Here is a 21,568-nt window from a genome sequence, read left to right as displayed (position 1 = left end):
CGTCCTTAGGAAAGAATGGCAGGAATAGAGCCCACTGGCCAGAATTCAAATCCTAACATCAGACAAACACTAGGGCTTATACTGTGCCCTTAGACAAGTATCCAATCTCTGAAGCCTGATTTCCTATCAATAAACATCACCTAATTCCTGAGTTGCTGAGAAGTTTAAATGATCTTTATCAACATCTGGAACATTGTAGGGTACCTGCTGATGAATATTAGACTATATCAAACTCCTATACATCCTTCAAAACCCAGATTCAATGTCCCCTGATCAAAGAAGCCTACCTGGGTCCCTCCATTCAAAGCTCTGGCTCCACCTCTGGGTACCCCCAGCTCTGGATTCTTCCTCTGGTCTCATCTAAACCCCAAGGGGCTACAAGAGTTGGGGGTCTGGATGTTGAGAGCAATATTTCAGATCCTCTGTGATGTAAACAGACCCTGGGTTAAATGAACATGCGCGTGTGCACTACTGACAGCTCTTGGTGCTACAGAGATTTATTGGCAAGCAGCTAGAGGGTGGGGTGGGGAGGGGAGGGCACCAGGACTGCTTCCAGCCTGATTTTGGGCTGGGACCAGGTCAGGAAGCTGTGCTTCCATGAGAAACAGGTTAGAGCCCAAGTTTGGCAGAAACCTGAGCTGTGTTGGGGACCCAGGCCCTAGCAGTGCGGACACCAAGTTCTAGGACACAGGAAACTCCGTCTCCAGCCAGCCACTGGGGAGGGCCAGGAGTGTCCTTTTCTCAGCCTGGCCTTGCTTGGCCTGGCATGACCAGGAGAGAAGAAACTGGGGCGCTGGAAGAAGGCTCAACCTGCAGAGGGCCATGGGGTCACAGGCCCCAGGGACTAGAGGAAGCAGGTGGCCTAGAAGGACCTCAGTTCAGAAAAGTGGAAGAAAGGAGGTTCTTCCCCCTCCCCCAGTTTCTCTGAGCCGTTCCACCCCAGCCAAAGCCAGGCCCAGGAGGGGCCCGCCCATACCCCACTTCAGGGTGCAGAAAAAGTGAGGTTTAGCCCAGGTGTTGGCCTGCATTTTGTCCCCCAAAGGTGGCAGGGTGTTGTGTCCGCGGCCATGTTGGTGGCCCGTTTGGAGTGTCGGATGCCCATGGTGAAGGCCGGGGCCCTGGCTTTGGTCACAGTGACCCGCTCAGGACTATGGGTGCCAGGGCCAGGCGTCTCATCAGGGCAGCGTGGGGCACGGGGCCGCCCCAGCATGGTGAAGGCGGGCCAGCGCTGACGGTAGGCATTGGGGTCTGGGCTATCATACTGGCCTGGGCCTGGTATCTCAGTGGGGTCCTGGGGGGGGCGGGGAGGAGGTGTGCGACCTACTACCGTGTAGCTGGGGCTACTGGGCTTGATGAAGATCTGAGCACCCCAGAGAGAGGGCAGGGTATAGGCATTGGGGGCGGGGGCTGAGGTGTCCAGAGGCTGTGGACGCAGGCGGGAGCCCAGGGTGAAAGCCGGAGGGGTCCGCTGGCGCACAGGGGCCACCTTCTCTGGGCTATAGGCCCCGGGGCCAGGTGTCACCTCCAGACCTGTGAGAATGGGGCAGGAAGTTTGGCAATGGACAGAGTGCTCAGCTGATCAAAGACCTTGTATGGCTCCCCATTGCCCACATGCACCCCAGAGCTCACAGCATTTCTGAAGAAGCCCTGAGTTGTTCCCCCCCTTCCCTACCTTGCCACACAGTCTGTTCTCTTTCAGGCCTCCATGCTTTTGCCCAAGCTCAACCCTCTGCCAGGCAAGCCTTCTGTTTCCCATTCTCACCTCCCAGGAGCTGCTTCTCATCCTTCCAGACAGCTCCAGAGTCCCTCCTCCCGGCTGCCTTCCCTACAGCCCTTCTAGGGGTCCCCTGGCCTGGTTCTTCCCCTCTCTCCGGACGTGGCCACACTGAAGTGGGATGGTCCCCATCCACTAACTCCACCATTCTGAGGTCTCATAAAAAGCAAAGACATGTCAAATCTACTTCAGCTCCCAGAAGTTGGCCTAATACATGTTTGGGAGGGTGAGTGAGAAGAGGACTGGTGGTGAGTGTTGAGTGAGAAGTGAACGAGTAGATTACTGGATCCATAGGTGTGTAGATAGTGGATCCTGGATAGATGGACCAATGGATAGATGGATGGATCAGTGGATGGATAAATGGATGAATGGGTGGATATGAACAGGTGGATGGACAAGTAGATTGATGAGTAGATAGATGGGCAGGTGGATGGATGAATCAGTGGGTGAATGAGTCGATGGGTGGTAGGTGGAAAGATGAAAGGGTGGGTGGATAGGAGACTGGAGTCAAGTGATTCAGTCGAGCGCTTTAGGTGAAAGTAAGCTGTCCGCAGCCTGTGAAGGGGGTTTCCACATTTGCCACAGTCCCTTCAGCACCCTGCTGTCTCTTGATGCTGAGGAGGAGCCCCAGCTGCCCTCGTGGCACCACGTGTGCACAGGGTCACCATCACCCTGGCCCACTTCACTCACTCAGGCTCTCTTAGGGCCCCCGGCTCCTCTTCTGAGGTCTTGGATTTTATCATTCCAAAGACACTGAAGGTCTAAGAACTTGGGGGTAGGAAGGGAAGAAGAGGGCCAGAGGCATGGGAGTCACTGAGACCCTGAAGGGACAGAGTCCTCACGGGGTAGCACAGGTCAGATACTCACCCCGAGTCTTGCCCCGGCCCTGCATGGAGTAGGCAGGGGTGCAGCTTCGGCCAAACCGGGTGACTTTTGGGTCCAGGAAGTAGACTGGCCCGGGACTGGTGTCCTGTGGAGATGCTGGGGAGAGAAGCCTGAGGTCCTGAGTGCACCTCTGATGGCCTCCCTGCCCTCAGTGCTCCTGCTGAGCCCCGAGGTCTGCCACCCTCCAGACACCTGCAGCCCCCGTCTTGGAGAGCAGGGACCTCAGTCTACTGAGGTCTGATTGCCCTGACCAGGAACCTGGATCTCTGCTTTGAATTTGTCTTGATGAGTGTTTCTATGCCCTCCTGATCAACACTGTCCCACCCCTCAACCTCTTCTCTGCCAAGCTAGGGGACCAGAGAAACCAGCTCCTGGGTTGATTAGAATTGTACATAAAATGAGAGTAACTAGGCTCTAAGAGTCCGAGGAGGTTACTTGTAGTGCCTAGGCTCCTTGGCATGTGACAAGCTTAAGGGAGAGGTTCTAAGTCACATTTCAGTACCAGCAAGGCCTCTGTGAGCTGTGTCCTTGGGCCTGTCAAAGCCTCCTTTTCCTCAGTAGTAGATGGGAAGCTTGAAAAGTGAGACCATCGCCCTGGCTGGTTTGTCTCAGCAGCTAGAGCATCAGCCTGCAGTCCAGAGAGACCCACGTTCGGTCCCTGCTAAGGGCACATACCTTGGTTGCAGTTTGTCCCTGGCCCTGGTTGGGTCGTGCGTGTGGGAGGCAGCCACTCGATGTGTCCCTTTCACAGCGATGTTTCTCTCTCTCTCTCTCTTCCTCTCTCTTCCTCCCACTCTATCTGAACAAAAAATGGAAAAATGTCCTCAGGTGAGGATTAAAAATAAATAAAAGAAAAATGAGACCATCCATGGAAGGGATGATTCAGTGCCTGACACTTAGTAATTGGGACCAATGACTGTGATTGCCATTACTACTATTTATAAGCACATCCAGATATAAATGTGTAGTAGGTTTGACAAGTATTAATTGGTTTACATATGTACATGTATGTGTACACACAAGACACCATGCACACACATGAAGCACACTTGTGACAAATGAGCACATCCTAACTCATCCCATTACTCACCTCCAGACCTTTGCCTATGCTACAAGCTCTGCCTGGAGTCCCCTTCTTCTCCTGGGGCCTCCAATGAACTCCTATTCATCCTACAAAGCCCAGATCTCATGCCTCCACCTCCAAGAACTCCTTGAGCATTCAGCAAAGTCTATACTAACCACCCCCACCCTGATTCCTGAGGTGTGTCTTTTGACTAGAATTAGACCTAGGAACCCAGGTTGCTCTGGGTCATAGGCTAGGTTCTTAACCTTCCCAGTGACAGATGTGACACTGACTCCCTCACTTGCCTTCTGGGGCCCCTTCCCACTTCCTGAGTTCTCTTTTAGTTGGTTTGGGGTTTTTGCTGATTCTGAAGGTGCTCTGCCAGTCAGCCCCTCCCAACAAGCCTCCATCCACATGAATCAAAGTCCCCATAGGGCACCCTTCTGAGCCCTAACCCTGGCCTACTTGGGACCTCAGAGCAGCTCTAGAAAATGGGCAGATGGAGTTTGTGGGCACTAATATGAAGGGTACAGGCTTGTGGGATGAATGGTGATAACACACTGGTGGAACAGACAGCAGGTGGCCACCACCGCGTCCCTGCACTTGGTGCTTTCTCACACACATCCTGGCTAGGAGAAAGGAAACGTCACAGAGGTCAGGGCATCCACTGACCAGGCGAGCCCCACAGCCTGGGGTCTCACCACCCCTGCCTGTCTAAACAACAGAATTTTCCTTCTACCCTCACTACACGCTACGAGGTAAGCAAGGCCTGAGAGCCGGCACTCGTTCTCCAACGGAGCCCAGCATTGCAGCTACTTTTAAGGCATTTAACCCTCACTTAATGGACATCTCCAGGCACCTAATGTTTATTTAATCCTGACAACTGTGCAAGGAGTGTATTTGTCATTGTTTACAGAGAAGGAAACTGAGGCACCAAGCAGTCAAGTGGCAAGAAATGTGCAAAGTGCAGAAAGCAAATGCAGGTCCTAACCACCACCCTACTCCTTCCACTCTCTTCCTCAATAAGGAAAGAGAGAACCAGAGAGGCACAGCGGCTTCCTGAGGTCACACAGTAAGCCAGGGTTGAGTGACCTACCCAGATTATTGCCTCACTCAACACAGCATGGATCTATGGAGTGAGAAAATGCTCCATGGGGGGAGATTGGAGGTTCAGGAGGCCTCCCAGAACCCGCTCTCCCACCCCAACCTCCCTGCCCACCAGCTGGCCTTACCCTCACTGGGCCTCCGGAGGAGTGAGTAGGCAGGACTGGCCACCCTGGTGCAGTCGTGGTTGATGTAGCCGACGGTGGAGGGCAGGGCGTACAAGCCCGGCCCAGAGCCTGTGACCAAAGCCTTCAGGTCACGGCTTGGGCCTACATCCCCTAAAACATGGTGGGGAGCTCAGGACCCAGCCACTGAGCCCCCACCCAGGCTCCCAGCCACCCTCTGTGGCAGAGATGGGGAGAGCCGGAGCTGCCTGCTGCAAACAAGCATTGTGAGTCAAACACAAATCACAGAGGGAGGGGCTGCAGGTCCAGCAGCCTCCGCCCACCTTGGGCACACAGGATGGGATGACTGAGGCCTAAACACAGAAACACCTTGTCACAGGTGGGGAAACTGAGGCCCGTGCACAGAAATGCACTGTCACAGGTGGGGAAGCTGAGACCCAGACACAGAAATGCACTGTCACAGGTGGGGAAGCTGAGACACGGACACAGAAATGCACTGTCACAGGTGGGGAAGCTGAGACACGGACACAGAAATGCACTGTCACAGGTGGGAAAGCTGAGACACGGACACAGAAATACACTGTCACAGGTGGAGAAACTGAGGCCCAGACACAGAAATGCACTGTCACAGGTGGGGAAACTGAGGCCCAGACACAGAAATGCACTGTCACAGGTGGAGAAGCTGAGGCCCAGACACAGAAATGCACTGTCACAGGTGGGGAAGCTGAGACACGGACACAAAAATACACTGTCACAGGTGGGGAAACTGAGGCACAGACACAGAAATGCACTGTCACAGGTGGGGAAACTGAGACACGGACACAAAAATACACTGTCACAGGTGGGGAAACTGAGGCCCGGACACAGAAATGCACTGTCAGAGGTGGGGAAACTGAGACCCAGACACAGAAATGCACTGTCACAAGTGAAGAAGCTGAGGCCCATGCACAGAAATACACTGTCACAGGTGGGGAAGCTGAGGCACAGACACAGAAATACACTGTCACAGGTGGGAAAACTGAGGCACAGATACAGAAATACAGTTACAGGTGGGGAGACTGAGGCCCAGACACAGAGATAGTGTCCAGCTGCAATGTTTGATGGCTTCTGCAAGAATGTCAGTGCCACAAGAGCCAGGAAAACCAGCCATGGAGACCGACTCCAGATATTTTGTTACAGTCAGGGAAACTGAGGCACAGGCCAGGACCCTAACCAAGATCCCACAGTGAACGTCACAGTCAGAACTTTCAGCTCACTGATTCATACACCACAAACTCTTCCCATTGCTTTGCCTGGCGTCTGTCCCCTTGGCTGCTCGGTTCATGGCTGTGCCCTCAGCACCTAGAAGGGTATGCGGCCCAGAAAATGCTCAGTTCTTGGGTGGAAGCCTGTGCAGGGGACATAGAAACACTATGTTCACACCCATTCTACTGGACAGAAAATGGAGGTTTGGGAAGGGTGGGGACTCCTCAGAGGCTCCCAGAAGGGGTCCCACTGCCATGGCCCCCCTCCTCCGTGGCCTGTATATACCGTTCTCCAAGGTGGCCATCCTGCAGGTCTTCCTCAGGCCGGTCTCTGGAATCTGGCACTCTGTGGCCCGCCGACCCAGGGGCGCTGCGGTCAGCCGCGGAGCGGGGTCACAGCTGAGGGTCCCCATGGTGAGCAAGGGCGGGTTGCAGGGAGCACAGGGCTGGGCAGCACCCACACTTGATGCTGTCTCCTCTACCGCAGTGGCTCTGGGCCGCAGGTCCCAGCACTGTCTCCAGTCCTCGAGGCTTCTGCCTGTGTTGGCAGAGCCCTGGCCTCACCACACCCTCCCAGGGACCGCACAGATGGCCCCTTGTCCTTCAGCAGGGAGTCTTGGGGCCCTGGCCCAAGTGAGCTGGTCGGCGGACGCTGGCCTGGAAGTGGGGCTGGGATCGAGTGTCGGCCAGATGGCTGGACAGTCCAGGAAAGAATCCGATGTCAGCAGAGCGGGTCCCCTGGGAGACGGTGGAACTGGGCAGCTGGGGCCAGAGCAGGCCCCAGGGGAGCTGGAACCACAAACACAACACCCACAGCCTTGTAGCAGGAGGTACTGGTGAGGTCATAGGCAGCATGGCCCCATTTCTGTAGCTGGGGAAACTGAGGTGCAGCCCAAGGTCATTCAGCAAGTTCACCACTCTGAGCCAAGAAGCCTTCCTACCTTCCTCCTTCCTTTCCTTCTTTCCTTCCTTCCTTCCTTCCTTCCTTCTTTCCTTCCTTCCTTCCTTCCTTCCTTCTTTCCTTCTTTCCTTTATTCAATAAACACTTAATGAGCACTGACTGTGTATTAAGGTTGTTTGGGTTTGTGGGGACACAACAGGACAGGAAGGGAGCTGATGTGCTTGGGATGAAAAAGAAAAAATAAACAGTAAATTAATAAATGAGCATAGTATATTACAAGGTATTAAATGTATTGTAAACAGAGCAGCGTCAGGAGTCCAAGAAGGCAATAAGGGGCCGCCAAGTGCTAGTTACGGCAGGATGAGAGGTCACTGCACTGAGAAGGTGAGAGAGGGGAATGGCTGTGCAAAGGCTCTGGGGCAGGAGCAAGGATGGTGAGGAGGCAGTGTGGTCCTCCAGAACAGCCACTGTCTCCCAGAGCCAGCAGGCATTTACTCCAGTCCAAACTAAAGTTAATCTAGAGTAACATCCCTGCCTGCACGGAAGGCTGCCCGTGTGTCAGGCTGCAAGACAGGGCTCGGGAAAACTTAGCTGAAAAGAAGTCAGTCCTGTCTCTTCCACGGTATCCTTGTTTGCAGGTGTATTGTCAGGCCTGTTGTGTTGCTATTGTTCATCCTCGCCCTAGATATTTTTCCATTGATTTTTAGATAAAGTGGAAAGGAGAGAGAGAGAGAGAAAGAGAAAGAGAGAGAGAGACATCAATCAGTTGCCTCCTGCACAACCCCAACCAGGGCCAGGGATCAAATCTGCAACCCAGGTACATGCCCTTGACCAGGAATCGAACCCACCACCCCTCGGTCTGCAGGCTGATGCTCTAACTGTTGAGCCAAACTGGCCAGGGCTGCACTGGAATTTTTTTAACAGCTTTATTGAGTTATGACTCATATACCATGCAATTCACTCCATAATGTAAGTTTTTTTTTAATGTTTTCTCCTTTTTTTTAATGTTTTTTATTTTTTAGAGTGAGAAAGGGAGAGGGAGAGAGATAGAAATATCAATGAGAGAAGCACCAACATCAGTTGGCTGCCTCCTGCATGCCCCCTACTGGGGATGGAGCCCACAACCCAGACAGGTGCCCTGACTGGGAATTGAACCAGTGACCACTGAACCACACGGACCAGTCTGCAATGTAATTTAATACATTCTGTAATTTTTAAACTTTTTAATCAAAATGTTGTAGTCTATGTAAAAGGCTATAAAACAAGTCTTAAATGCTTGTATTAGAAAAGAAGAAAGATCTTAAAATCAATGACCAAAGTTTCCACCTAAAAAAGTTAGAAAAAGGGCCCAACCGGTGTGGCTCAGTGGTTGAGTATTGACCCATGAACCAAGAAGTTGCCAGTTCGATTTTCGGTCAGGGCACATGCCCAGGTTGTGGGCCAAATCCCCAGTGGGGGGCATGCAGGAGGCAGCCAATCGATGTTCTCTCTCATCGATATTTCTTTTTTTTTTCTTTATTGATTTTAAAGAGACGAAAGGAGAGGGAGAGAGAGATGAAAACATCCATGAGAGAACATCGATTGGCCACCTCCTGGGGATCGGGCCCACAACCTGGGTATGTGTCCTGACCAGGAACCGAACCAGCCACCTCTTGGTGCATGGGTTGATGCTCAGCCACTGAGCCACACCGGCAAGATTCATCGATATTTCTGTCTCTACCTCTCCCTTCCTCTCTCTCTCTAAAATCAATAAAGAAAAAAACATTTGTGTGTGTGTGTGTGTGTGTGTGTGTGTGTGTGGTATGTGCCCTTAGCGGAAACCGAACCCAGGTCTCTCTGGTCCTCAGGCCGATGCTCAACTGCTGAACCAAACTGGCCAGGGCAAAACATTTTTTTTTAAGTTAGAAAAAAGCCCTAACTGGGGTGGCTCAATTTGTTGGAGCATCATCCTGTGGCAGGTTCCACTCCTGGTCAGGGCACATATCTAGGTTGTGGGGTTCAATCCCTAGTCAGGGTGCATGCGGGAGGCAACCTATTGATGTTTCTCACATCGAGGTTTCTCTTTCTCTCTCCCTTCCTCTCTCTAAAAAAATCAATTTTTTTAAAAATGTTTTTATTAATTTTTTTAAAGAAAGAGAGATAGGAACATCAATATGAGAAACATCAATCAGCTGCCTCCTACACGCTCCCTACTGGGGATCGAACCCACAACCCGGGCATGTGCCCTGACCAATAATCGAACCAGGACCTCTCAGTCCATGAAATGATGGTCAATCCACTGAGCCACACCAGCCGGGCTTAAAAATCAATTTTTAAAAAGTTAGAAAAGCCCTGGCCTGTTTGGCTCAGCAGTTAGAGCATCAGCCCGTGGACCAGAGGGTCACAGGTTCGATTTCTGGTCAAGGGCACGTACCTGGGTTGCAAGTTCAACCCCTGGACCTGGTTGGGGTTGTGTGGAAGGCAACTGATCAAGGTGTCTCTCTCAAATCCATCTCTCTCTCTCTCTCCCTCCCTCCTTCCTCCCTTCCACTCTCCCTAAAAAACAATCAATGGGAAAATATCTTCGAGTAAGGATTAACAACAACAAAAGTTAGAAAAAGAAGAGTAAGTGGCAAGAAGGAGGTCAAAAACATTAACAGCAGAAATGCATGAAATAGGAAACTGTAGAAAGAATGAACAAAATCCACTCCCCCCACCAAAAACAAGCTGGTTCTTTAAAAAAAAATTAACAAAATTGATAAACCTCTAGCCAGACTGATTAAGGGTACAAGAGAAAGGACACAATTACCAATGTCAGGAATATAAGAGGCACATCACTAGAGACCCACACACAAGAGTGATCAGACAGCCCCACATTCTCTCTGTGTGTGATCTTTTGTATTTTTTTATTTTTTTAAATCCTCACCCAAGGATAGTTTTCCATTTATCTTCAGATAGAGTGGGAGGGAGAGAGAGAGTGAGAGAGACATCAATTGGTTGCCTCCCGCACAACCCTGAACAAGGCCGGGGAACAGAGTGCAACCAAGCTACATGCTCTTGACCGGAATCAAACCCACGACTCTGACCTGCGGGCCAACGCGCTAACCACTGGGCAAAACCGGCCAGGGTATATGTGTGTCATCTTTAATTATCACAGCATCTCACTGAGGGAGGCACTGTGACTAAACCTCATCTGTGGTTACAGATGGGGAAACTGAGGCTCAGAGACTGGAAATAACATAGGCAGTCCCTCCGTAACTCATCAGCAGAGCTGGGACTTGAACTCAGGACACTGGTTCAGAATTTAATCAAGGGTCAAGGGCTTCTTCTAGGCTCTAATCCCAGTTCCGCTTTCTGGAGTGCCAAAAATCCAGGATGGATTCCTTCAGCCCTGAGAATAAAAACCAAGCCCTCACTGTCACACAGGGCTCTCTTGTCCCCTCTGCCCTCACCTCCACCCCTCAATCCTCACTCCTCCACTCCAACCACATCATCGGGCTTGTTGTTTCTGAACCACTAAGACAGTTTCCACCTCAGGGCCTGCACCTGTCCTCCCTCCACCTGGATGCCTTGGCCAACAAATGAACCCACAGTTAGCTCCACCCTCAGTCACCTGTGGGCCCCCAACATTGGATGAGCCATTCAATGTTTTTTCCAGAAGCAGCAAAACCCCCCAGCTGTAGAGAGAACTGGCACTGAGGAGGGAGATGACAGAAACATACCCCAACCTCTCCCTCTCCTCCAGCCAGTCAGAGCCTCCCACTGACGAAACCTGGCCAGAAGAGCGGGAGCCCAGGAACCCCACCACTAAGGTCAGCAAGGCACAGAAAAGACAAATGTCCCTCTGGAGGTTGCTCCCCGAACCCAGCCCAGGCTACATCAGCCAACCATGGGGTACAGACCACTGGAGACATTGGTTCCAGCCCAGACTCCGCCTCAACTGCCTCAGTTTCCCACTAGGACATGAACTGTGAACCCCTTCCTGGTTTCAGCTGGGACTCGGCCCTCACTGCCTCAGTTTCCTCACTGTAACTTGGGAAGAGCTAACATAGAGGGGCCTGTGAAGGGCAGCTTTGAGGACCTCAGGGCCTGGCCACCTCGCCGGAGGGAGATCAGCCCCATCAGTCTGCAGGTCCTACACGATGTCACCGCTTCTCTCTGTGACTCAGGCTCAGCTCAGAGCTCTTCTCCAGCTGCCAAGTAACCGACATGTAGATGAGCTGCTGTTTCATTTAAAGCACATGCAAACAAGCCATGCTTTTAATACAATGTCTGAAGAAGAGAGTACATGGGGTAGGGGAGGGGAGAAGAAAGGAAAAAGAACCCGGATTGATTGGGGGTCGGAATGTGGAGCTTCAGGAGAGCCTCAGGGTCAATCCAGTTGCTGCTCCCTAAATTACAGCTTTATCCTAGCTACTAATTCAGCCAGAATTGATCTCTTTTTCCACTGTGTGCCAGGTACTGGCAGGCTGGGGAACCAGGAGTGAACAAAACACGCAAACTCCCTTCCTTGCCTTTTTGTCCAGAGTAGCAAATAAGTATCAGGTTTCTTTAGAAGGCAAGGGGTGCCACTAAAAAAGGTCAAAGGTAAGGAGGAGTCGGAGGTGTTGGGAGTTCGCAGTTTGAAACAGGTGGTCAGGGGAAGCCTCGCTGAGAATGTGACATGGGAGAAGAGACCTGAAGGAGGTGAGGAGGGAGCCAGAGGGGTCTGGAGAAAGGCCATGCTAAGCAGCGGTCACGCACACGGCAACGGGCTGAGGCTGGACGGTGCTTGGCATGTTGGAGGAACAGCAGGAAGGCCCATGTGGCTGGAGCAGAATGAGCGAGGGAGGAAGTGAGGTCAAGATGACAGGGCCTGTCGTGCAGGGTCCAGTGGGCGCGGGAGGACTTAAGCTTTTACCCTGAGAGACATGGGAGCTATGGAGGGCCGTGGGCAGAGCAGGAACGTGCCCGTTCAGTGCTCACTCGCGTTCTCTGGTGGCTACTGTCGGGAGAACAGGCTGTGGGGGGTTGGGGCCAAATCTGACTCAGGTGCTCACAGGCGCCCTCTGGTGGCTTCGGGGAGAACAGGAGGTGGGAAGCGCCGGGGGACCGCGGCGAAGGGGACTACGCTGGTCTAGGAGGGATAGTGAGGAAGGTCGGGGGAGGGATGAGGGCATAGGAGGTGGGGTGAGGGGTTGGGGGGTGGGGACAAAGGTGGAGAGGAATAGTAGACGCCACCCAGGTGGAGGTGGAGGATGGGGGTGATAAACAGGGGTGTTTTGGGTGTATCTTTAAACTGGAGACCACAGGTGTGTGGTAGATTCCCTGTGGAGATTAAGGGAACTACATGCCTTGAGGCCGCCTCCAGGATTTGCGCCTGAGAACCTGGAAGATGAGTCTCTGTAAGGAGGAGGAGGAAGATGCAGGAGAGGCAGGTTTTAGAAGAAGATCCAGAGTTCAGTTTTGGAATTGTGAGTTTGGTGCTCTGGTGGGAGGTGCATGTGGACACTGTTGGCAGACAGCAGTGCAGGACTGGATAGTTGTCTATGCTTCGTAACAAATTCTCCCAAGAGCAGTGGCTTAAAACAACACATGCATTTATTATCTCACAGTTTTCAGGCTGCAGAGCTGGGTTCTCTGCTCAGGCTAAAATGATGGTGTTGGCCAGCACCAGGCCTTATCAGGGGGTTAGATTGGGGAAGGGCCCACTCTTAGCTTCCTCGGGTTGTCGCAGGATTTATTTCTGTGTTGTTATAGGACTGGGGACCCCTTCTTGCTGGCTGTTGTCTGGAAGCCACTCTCAGCTTCTGGCCATGTGGCCTTTCATCCCAAGTGAGGTGGGAGCCATGGAGGGTTTGGGGCAGAGGGGGGATATGGTCTAGTGTAAGAGGAAGGGAAGAGTCAAAATGGTTGTTGACTTCTTTAGTTGTTTATTATCCATTTCTTCCATGCTCCTTCATATAACACACATGCACAGGAAGAGGCAGGAGCTGTACCCCTGGTGTCCAGAGGCAGGAGCTGTACCCCTGAGAGTCCAGAACATAACTTGTCCATGGCAGGCGCACAACAAATGCCCGTTAAAGAAAGGGGTGAAGGGGAGCTCTCATCAACATTGTTGCTACTGCTAGTCTGAGTTTTCACCACCCTTTTCTAAAAATCATTTGAGGCTGCAAATGAGGACACACGGTCAGAGGGCTGGGTTTATTGGATGATCTGTCGTTTTCTCTCCTTGGTATACAGGAGGTGGCTGGCCAGGTGTTCACAGGGGCTGCTGCCCTATCCAGTGTCAGTTCACACTTCATGTCGCTTCCCACCTCCCCAGTGCCTTGAAATTGTCCTTTGTCCAGTGGCCAATCCCTTGACTCAGACTCACGCGCCTCTGTGGCCCCTTTTTCCATGGGGACTCTAACAAGGAAGCCTTGTTCTTCCCAGAGGACTAGAACACAGAGAGCCTGCCAGCCTCCCTCCCTCCCTCCCTCTATCCCAGAAAAAGCTGGCTCTGCATATGGGACTGAGAAGGGACCAAAGCAAATCTCTGTTCCGTTGGGTACCCTGCTGCACACCTGCCAAGTCCCCATTTTACAGATGAGGACACTGAGGTTCAGAGGAAAAAAGGAGCTCACATTCAGAGGACTGGGAGACTGGAGAAGGGTCCCAGCAGGCTTTCCTGGAGCCCACAAAGTCCTGCCTGACCCAGGTCCTTTCTCCTCTCTGGCTTTATCCATCCCTCTAGTGCAGCCTCTGGCCCCCTTGCCTTTTTTTTTTTTTTTTTTTTTTTTTTTTTTAAGAGCAATAAACACCGTTATTACATGAGCTAAGAGAAGAGAGAGGGGATTTATTTGCCTTTCTGGGCCTTGCTTTTCCTCAGATGGAACTCCAGTTTCTCGCCCTCCAGTGCATAGCCAGCTGCATGGCCACACTGGCCTGGTCTTGAAGCGAAGCATGCAAGAAGCTGGCCCTGCTGGAACTGCTCCTCTAGAAGACCACTGACTTTGGTCTTCTTTTCCCTTTTATCATATTTCTTCTGCATTTTCTTGGATCACTTTTTGTTCAAAATCTCTTCCTCCTCAGGAGTCAGCTTGGCCTCCTTCTTGTGACCCAGGTGCAGTGCATAGCATAGCAGGACTTGTACCACTGTGAGTACAGTGTGCTGTCAATGAGCACAATGCTGTTCTTTATTGGTGTCTTGGTGCAAACTAGTTTGTTGTTGGATGCATTGTAGACAACATCAATAATCCTAGCCCCAGAACAACACTCCTTGTCCACGTCCAACCTCAAGGCAAGGTACTTCTTGTTGCCCTACTGCACGCAGTCTGTGTGTATTCAGTAGGGGGCAAATCTTAGTGTTAACAACAGATTGCCCCAGCTTATACTTTCACTTCTTGTACTAGGGCTTTCTCTTGCCCCCAGTCTTGTGGTACTTGTGCCCATGGTTCAGCGACAGCTGGAAAGAGGAAGCCCACTTGCTTTTTAAAAACACACCAGTGTCCTGGCCGGTTTGGCTCCGTGGTTAGAGCCTAAGCCCGAAGACCAGAGATGCAGGTTTGATTCCTGGTCAAGGGCATGTACCTTGATTGCGGGTTCAATCCTGGGGCCCCAGTAGGGGTCGTGCGGGAGGCAACCTATCAATGTGTCTTTCTCACATCAATGTTTCTCTGCCTCTGTCTCTCTCTCTCTCTCTCTCTAAAAATCAATAAATAAAACATTTAAAATAAACAAATATTTGCTGAATTAATGAGTGATCCTCGCCCATAGAAACTGCTCATAGTCACAAAGCAGGACCCTCCTGACAAAAACACCTGATCTCTAGCACCATTATGCCAGTTTTCAAAAACATCCGTTCACCCTTAGATAAAACAGTGGTTGTTCCCTGGCACCTTGACCCTTGGCCAGGCAATAAGACCCTGAACGCCTTAGCAACATGACTCCATCCAAGCAACACAACCCTATCTCATCCCAGCCTCATAGCAACTTGAGATGCCCCGCAGCTCCTGGTGTGATGCGCAGCTCCTCCAGTCCATTCCCCGAGGTGTGCAAGTCAGGTGGCGCAGGTGTACCGGGTGACAGCCGAGTGGGAAGGGGGGAGGCTAGAGGGCCCTGCGGCGCCCCTCCAGACGCAGACCCCCGGCGCGCGCAGCATGCTGGGAGTTGTGGTCCGGCGGAGGCGAGGCGCGCCCAGGAGCGGCCGGGAGAAGTGGCCGGAGACCGTGAGTGCGCGCGACGACGGCGGCGGAAGCGGCGGCTGGTTCTGGCGCGGCGGGTAGTCGCTGGCCGCGATCCGAGCCAGGCCTGGAGCTTACCTCAGCGGCTGCGGGCTGCAGCATACTGGCGCCCCACGGGGCCGAGCCGGGGGGGAGGGAGGGCGGCGGCCCGGGCACCATGACCAGCGAGAAGCAGCACATGAACCGCAGCGTCCTGCTGGCCAAGATCGTCCTCAAGGATGGCGGTGCCCTGAGTTCTCGCCCCTGCCCCCGACGGTGCTGGGCACCCACAGCCCGTCTGGACCAACTGAGACTCTCAGCATCGGCCTTGGAAGATGAACCCTAGCTTCATTCCCTACTCAGGACCCCCACACAGCCTGATCCACCCAGATACCTGCCCCAGATAGCCAGGCACAGTGCTGCAACCCCGGCTCCCCACCCTTCCCGAAGATCCACCCCCAGTTCCACCTAGACCTTTCTCATTGGCCCCACCGTATCGCCCAGACCTGGCTGCCAGGCTCCCATCCTGCCCAAGCCCCTTGGCCCCACTCATGTTGCAGGTGCAGACACTGCACCTGAAAGAAGCTCCTTGGGCAGAAAGCTTCCCTGAGGAGCTCAGGTCTGGGCACTGACCGTGACCCCGCAGACCGCCCCCTCCCCTACAGTCAGGCCCTCCTAATTCTTACAATCCCTTCACCAGCAGCCTCTCCCACCCAGGGGTTCCCAACCTCTGACATTCCCAGCACTGCTGGCATTGGGACTTGAGTGTTCTCGGGGCACTGTGGGGTGTCGGGAAGCGCCTTTGGCCCCCACTTGATGCCAGGAGCACCCCCAATCTTGATAACCATCAGTGTCCTCAGACATCACCCTGTGTCCGCTGGCGTAGGGAGTGGACAGAATCCAACCCCTTAAAACAACAGGGGTGCTGTGGCTGGTTTGGCTCAGCGGTTAGAGCGTCGGCCTGCCGGCCAGAAACACCCAGGTTCGGTACCGCTAAAGGCACGGACCTCGGTTGTGGTTTTTCCCCGGCCCTGGTTGGGTCGTGCGGGTGGCAATCACTCGATGTGTCCCTTTCATGTCGATGTTTCTCTCTCTCTCCCTCTCCCTCTCTCTCTCTCTCTCTCTCTCTCCCCCCCCTCTATCTGAACAAAATATGGAAAAGTGTCCTCAGGTGAGGATTAAAAAAAAAAGGGTTCCCAGGTCTCAGCCTGAGGTGAAGTAGAGAGGGGAGCCCACTACCTGACCAAAGAATATTTCCATTCTATGTTCCATACTGGCCATAAACCCAGTCTGGGGCCAGAGCCCCCTGCCCACCAGAAATGGAATTTGAGCCTCACAGGCCAGTTAAAATCTCCAGCAGCACATTGAAAAATACAAAAAGAAATGAATGGCATAAATGAAATGAATTTTATAAAATATAAAATAAAATGTACTTTATTTAACCCATGTTACCCTGAGAAGAATATACCTGCCAAGAAGGACTCCTTGTGGGATGTTGTTTTGTTTGTTTTGTTTTGTTTTTATTGATTTGAGAGAGAGGAACATCAAATTGTTGTTCCACTTGTGTATGCTTTTATTGGTTGCTTCTCGTATGTGTCCTGACCAGAGATCAAACCCACAACCTTAGCTCTAACCAACCAAGCTACCCAGCCAGGGCTTCCTTGTGGTTTATTGGAACCAATTTCATAACCAGAGTCGAGCAGCCATTGTGTATAGGGGCTTTCAGCCAAGCTGCATATCAGAAAAAGGCCACAGACAGGGCTGTCAGCCTCCTGCCAGAGTCGCTCTTTTTTTTAAATCCTCACCTGAGAATATTTTTCTTTTTATCTTCAGATAGAGTGGGAGGGAGAGAGAGAAACACTGATGTGAGAGGACACATCGACTGGTTGCCTCCTGCACTACCCCGACCAGGGCCAGGAATGAACTGCAACCAAGGCATGTGCCCTAGACTGGAATTGAACCTGCGACTCATTGGTTGATGGCTGACACTCTACCACTGAGCCAAACTGGCCAGGGCCAGAGCTGCTCTTATAAGAGAACCACTAGGGTCAAAATTTGACCAATAGGACTGAGATATTCCCCATCAATTGGAGCTGTGCAGTACATCCTCATTTACATATTTACAGACCAATCAGACCATTTCATTCCAACTACTTTATTACAGTTCTTTTTGTACCAAACTAAAGATTAGAGTTCTCATTTACATGAGAATTGACTAGTCAGGAATGGGTTGGAACTCCTGTTTACATGGAGAGCACTTTCAGTTTCCACTGAGGACTGTATTTCCCTGACTGAAGTTTTCCAATAACTGAGTTAAGTATCTGTTTTTAAATTGAAATTGTAAATTTAAAATTACTTTTCAGCCCAGCTGATGTGGCTCAGTGAATTGAGCGTAGTCCCATGGACAGAAAGGTCCCAGTTCAATTCCCACTTAGGGAACATGCCCGGGTTGCAGGCTTAATCCCCAGTAAAGGGTGTGCAGGAGACAGCAATCGATGTTTCTCTCTCTCCCCTCCTCTCTCTCTAAAAAATGAATAAAACCCTACTTTTTAGAAAAAATTACATTTCAGGTGGTCAGTAGCTGAGAGTGGCTGGTGAGCTGCCTTGGCCTAAGTTGTTGTGTGACCTCCCTGGCTGGTCTCTGCTGGGGTCCATCCATCATCCAGGGTGCAGCCAACTGGTCTGGGGCAGGAAATTGCACACCATGGCCCAAAGCTAGCTCTGGTGCCCATGCCAAATCCTTCCAGTTGAATTCATCACCACCCCTACTCGAAAGTAGATGACATTCAGGCCACCCTTCCTCTTCTGTATCTGCTCCCAGAGCTCCTTTCACCTCCCAACACAATCACCTTGCCCTGTGGCCCAACACCCACAAGTAGCTCAGTGGTGGGTCCCTGAGCCATGCTCCCAGTTCCCCAACCAAGGCCCCATCAGCAAGGAGCTGCTGATGAAAGACAGCATGGCCTGAGCAGCCACAGGGCCTGAGGTCAGGGGTTGAATTTCTAGGGACCCCAACCCCACCACCTCTTGCTCAGGTCCTCCTGACTCAGGGTGGTGGAGCCAGCACCCTCAAATCTGCTCTCACCAAGATGTGCCTCCCTGCCCCGTGGGGCAGCCGAGGGGCCTGGGCACCTTCAAAGCTCCCCACCACCCTCACCTTGTCTAACTCCTCTAGAGTAGCTCCCCTGAGCTCTCCTCCCCAATGGGGGATGAACTGCAGTCCCTGGTGAGCTTCCAGGCACTTCCATCCTGTCTGATCCCAGACGTCACCACTCAAAGCCTCCACTCCCCTTAACACTCCTGATGACTTAAATCTCAGGCCCCCAGATGGCCTGAGGAGCTGGGCAACATGCAGACCCCCAGCTCGGACAGCCATAGGATGGCCACCTGCCACCACCTGTTTTCCCAAACTTGGGTTCATCTTCGCAAACAGATTCATCAAACAATGTTGTTGTCAGGCATTGTGTCAGTTATTCACTCAGGGTCCTGACCTCCCAGCTTGGTGCCCTGGGTGTCACCCTTCCTGCCATGTCCCCTCAGCTTAGCTCAAAGGCCAACAGGAGATGGAAGGTCTGATGGACTGAAACATTCCTTTCTGCTCTAGAGCCTTCTGTGTAGCTATTTATTAAACACCCTCCCAGGCTTCCACCGACCCGAGACCCACCAAAACGTGGAGTGACCCCATGGGACAGGACTTGGGCTGACATTTCAGGTATGGAGTCCTCCAGCACCAGAGCTGGGTGAGGGACCTCACAGATGTCTCAAATGACCCAGCCCTGCTCTCACAGCTGCAGCCCACCCCCCAGAAAAAGATCCTAGAGGTCCCCAACTGACCGGTGGTGGCAGTGAGGAGAGCTTGCCCGGACTGGGGCAAGGGTGTTCCTGAAGGGAACAGGCGTCTCCAGGGCTCCCTCTCCTGGACACTCTCCTTGGCCTGAGTCCCTTGCATCGCACCAGTGTTGTGGTGGGGGAGTGGAGGCCAGGATGTTGTCTTGGAGAGGGGGCTGGGACCCTCTGTGGGAAGAAGGCTTCCTGCTGAGGCCCGCTGAGGACTTCCTCCCTGGTGGGGACAATGCCGGGAAGGGGGAGCTGAGGGCAGGCTCTGCAGGAAGCCCAGGCCAAGGGCAGTTGGGGGTGGGGGGGCTGCGCAAGGTCCTCAGCCCCACACCAGGCAGCTCCCATGGACTCAGTCTTCCAGGGGCAAGACCACATGTCCCAAGTGCAGGTGTAAAATTGGTTCACTTCCCAGCTACTGCTGCCCGCAGGCTTCCAGGGGTCCCCCGCTTACCCCTCCCTGGGAACCACCCAGGCCCCTGTCCCATCCCTCTCTGCACCCCCCCTTACCCTCTTCTTTTCCCTTTCTCCAGGCTCCACCTCTGCCCAGAACCTTCTTCATCTCTTCAGCCCACCTGTCCTCAGAGTGGTGGCACTGACCGCCCCACCCACCCAGATCATGGGGCTCTCCTCGTGCTCTCTACAGCGGTATGAGTCTGAATGTGAAGATGCACCCATCACTTACACAAATAGAGCTCAGATCTGGGAGCCTGGGATGGGCAGCAGTGGGGGAGGCAGGGCCCCGAGAGCTGGGTCACGCCCTGCAAGGAGCCTCAGCTGCCAAGGCAGCAGGAAGTGGAGTCAGGGGCTGGGAAGAGGCCCATTCACCAGACCAGCTGGGGTTAAGGGCCCAGCTTCCCGAGAAGGGCCCACACCTCCAGGCTGGGGAGGACTGAAACTTGGAGTCTACCTTCCTGTGTGGCCTTTCCCGGCACCAGGGCAGGGGGGAGGGTTGGGACCAAGGAAGATGGACTCTGAGTTCACACACATGTGCCCTTGCCTCTCTAGGCCTCAGTTTCCCCTCTTATGCTCCTAGTCCCTCCAAGCCTTGGTTTACTCCTTCTGTTCCCGGCCCCTCAGAGCCCCAGTTTACCCCTCTGCTCCCAGCCTGTCCTCTTGGGCCTCAGTTTCTGCCCCTGACACGAGGATGAGGAGATGCAGACAGGCAGAGTGGTGGTGCTCAGACACCCCATCTCCTGGCTGCCCAAGAGAAACAGGCACAAGCCACACCTGGAGGTTGGTGCAGGACAAACCAGTATTCTTCCATTCTTTTCTTCCTATGTGCCTGCTGTGATGGGGTCTGGGGTCATCCGGGCCTACGGCAGACAAGATATCCACCCCACACCACCCCCACGCCGGCCCAGTACAGGGGAGTTAGGGCTTTGAGGAAAATGCACCTGGATTAAGTGAAGTAGAGGAGAGAGATGTGGGAAGGTGGTTCGGGAGGACTCTACCGTGACAACATTTGGGCAGAGACTGAACAGGGTGAGGGCACAGCCATGCAAAGGCCCTGAGACTGCCTGATCCCTCAGGGCTCTGGCCAGCAAGGAGCTGGGTTTTTTCCTTTATACCACAGGCAGCCTAGGGGTTGGGGTGTCTGTGTTTCTGAAACCGCTCTAGGTGCTGAGTGGTAATTGGCTGGGAAGGGCACACAGGGAAACGGGAACTAGGCTGAGGGGCACGGAGCAAAGGGTGGAGGATTCCGGCATTGGAATGATGAGGTTCTCAGGACAGGCTGGTGACAGCTGTGGTGGGGTCCCAGGCCTCTCCTGTGGACCCCAGACCCAAGACTGTGGAACAGAGTATGGAGGCACCCCCACGCCAGGGGCTCCCGGCCTTCCACCAGCCTGCCCCTTTGACAGAGAGGAGACATGCTCAGAGGTAGGGCGACATGTCCCAGGCACGAGTGGGCCTCAGTCCCAACATCCCAGGAGACCCTCCCCCACCCCAGGACCCTTTCCTCAAGGAGGCTCCATCACGAAAGACGCTCGCCCCTGGAGCCCCCCCCACCCCCCCTCAGCGTCGCAGAGGGAGCTGGAAGGCAGCGGTCTCCACCGACCCCCGCCGCTCAGGGCAGTGAAGGCCGAGATTGAGCCGATGGGCGCGCATGGGTGGCGCCGACCCTGGGTCTAGTTCGGTTTTCCATTCACTTGACCTCGACAGTCACCTCACTCTGGCCCCATCTTCCAGCCTTTCCGTCTCTGAAAGTGAGACCTGGAATTGGCCCAGATCTTCCCGCCCCATCTGTTGGGACCTCGGCCTTGCCGCGCCACCCCCCGCCCCGCCCCCGCCCCCAGCCCCAGTCTCTCTGTCGCCTCCAGGGTCGGGGGTCAGGGTGGGAAACCCCCTCGGGAAACCCCCGAGGAACAGCTGGAGGGGGGTCGGAGATGCAGGGTCGTGGGGCTGCGGAAAGAGCCCGAGGCACCACTATTTAAGCCACTTCTCTGGAGGCCGGGGACAGAGCAGGGGACCCAGC

The 21,568-nt window shown here is 53.4% G+C and overlaps 1 protein-coding gene across 1 annotated transcript; it reads right to left on the bottom strand.

Moving 5' to 3' along the window:
* Positions 1-982: 982 nt before the first annotated feature.
* Positions 983-6,608, bottom strand: ODF3L2 (outer dense fiber of sperm tails 3 like 2). Its single transcript, XM_036241996.1, has 4 exons — positions 6,482-6,608; positions 4,955-5,062; positions 2,642-2,755; positions 983-1,530 (listed from the first exon to the last, which is right to left on the bottom strand). Exons 1-4 carry the CDS (start codon positions 6,606-6,608, stop codon positions 983-985), a joined length of 897 nt encoding a protein of 298 aa, XP_036097889.1.
* Between the last annotated feature and the right edge of the window lie 14,960 nt (positions 6,609-21,568).

This window comes from Molossus molossus, unplaced genomic scaffold (genome assembly GCF_014108415.1).
Source record: "Molossus molossus isolate mMolMol1 unplaced genomic scaffold, mMolMol1.p scaffold_m16_p_4, whole genome shotgun sequence".
In the NCBI taxonomy this organism is placed as follows: domain Eukaryota; kingdom Metazoa; phylum Chordata; class Mammalia; order Chiroptera; family Molossidae; genus Molossus; species Molossus molossus.
This window is presented reverse-complemented; position numbering and strand designations above follow the sequence as displayed.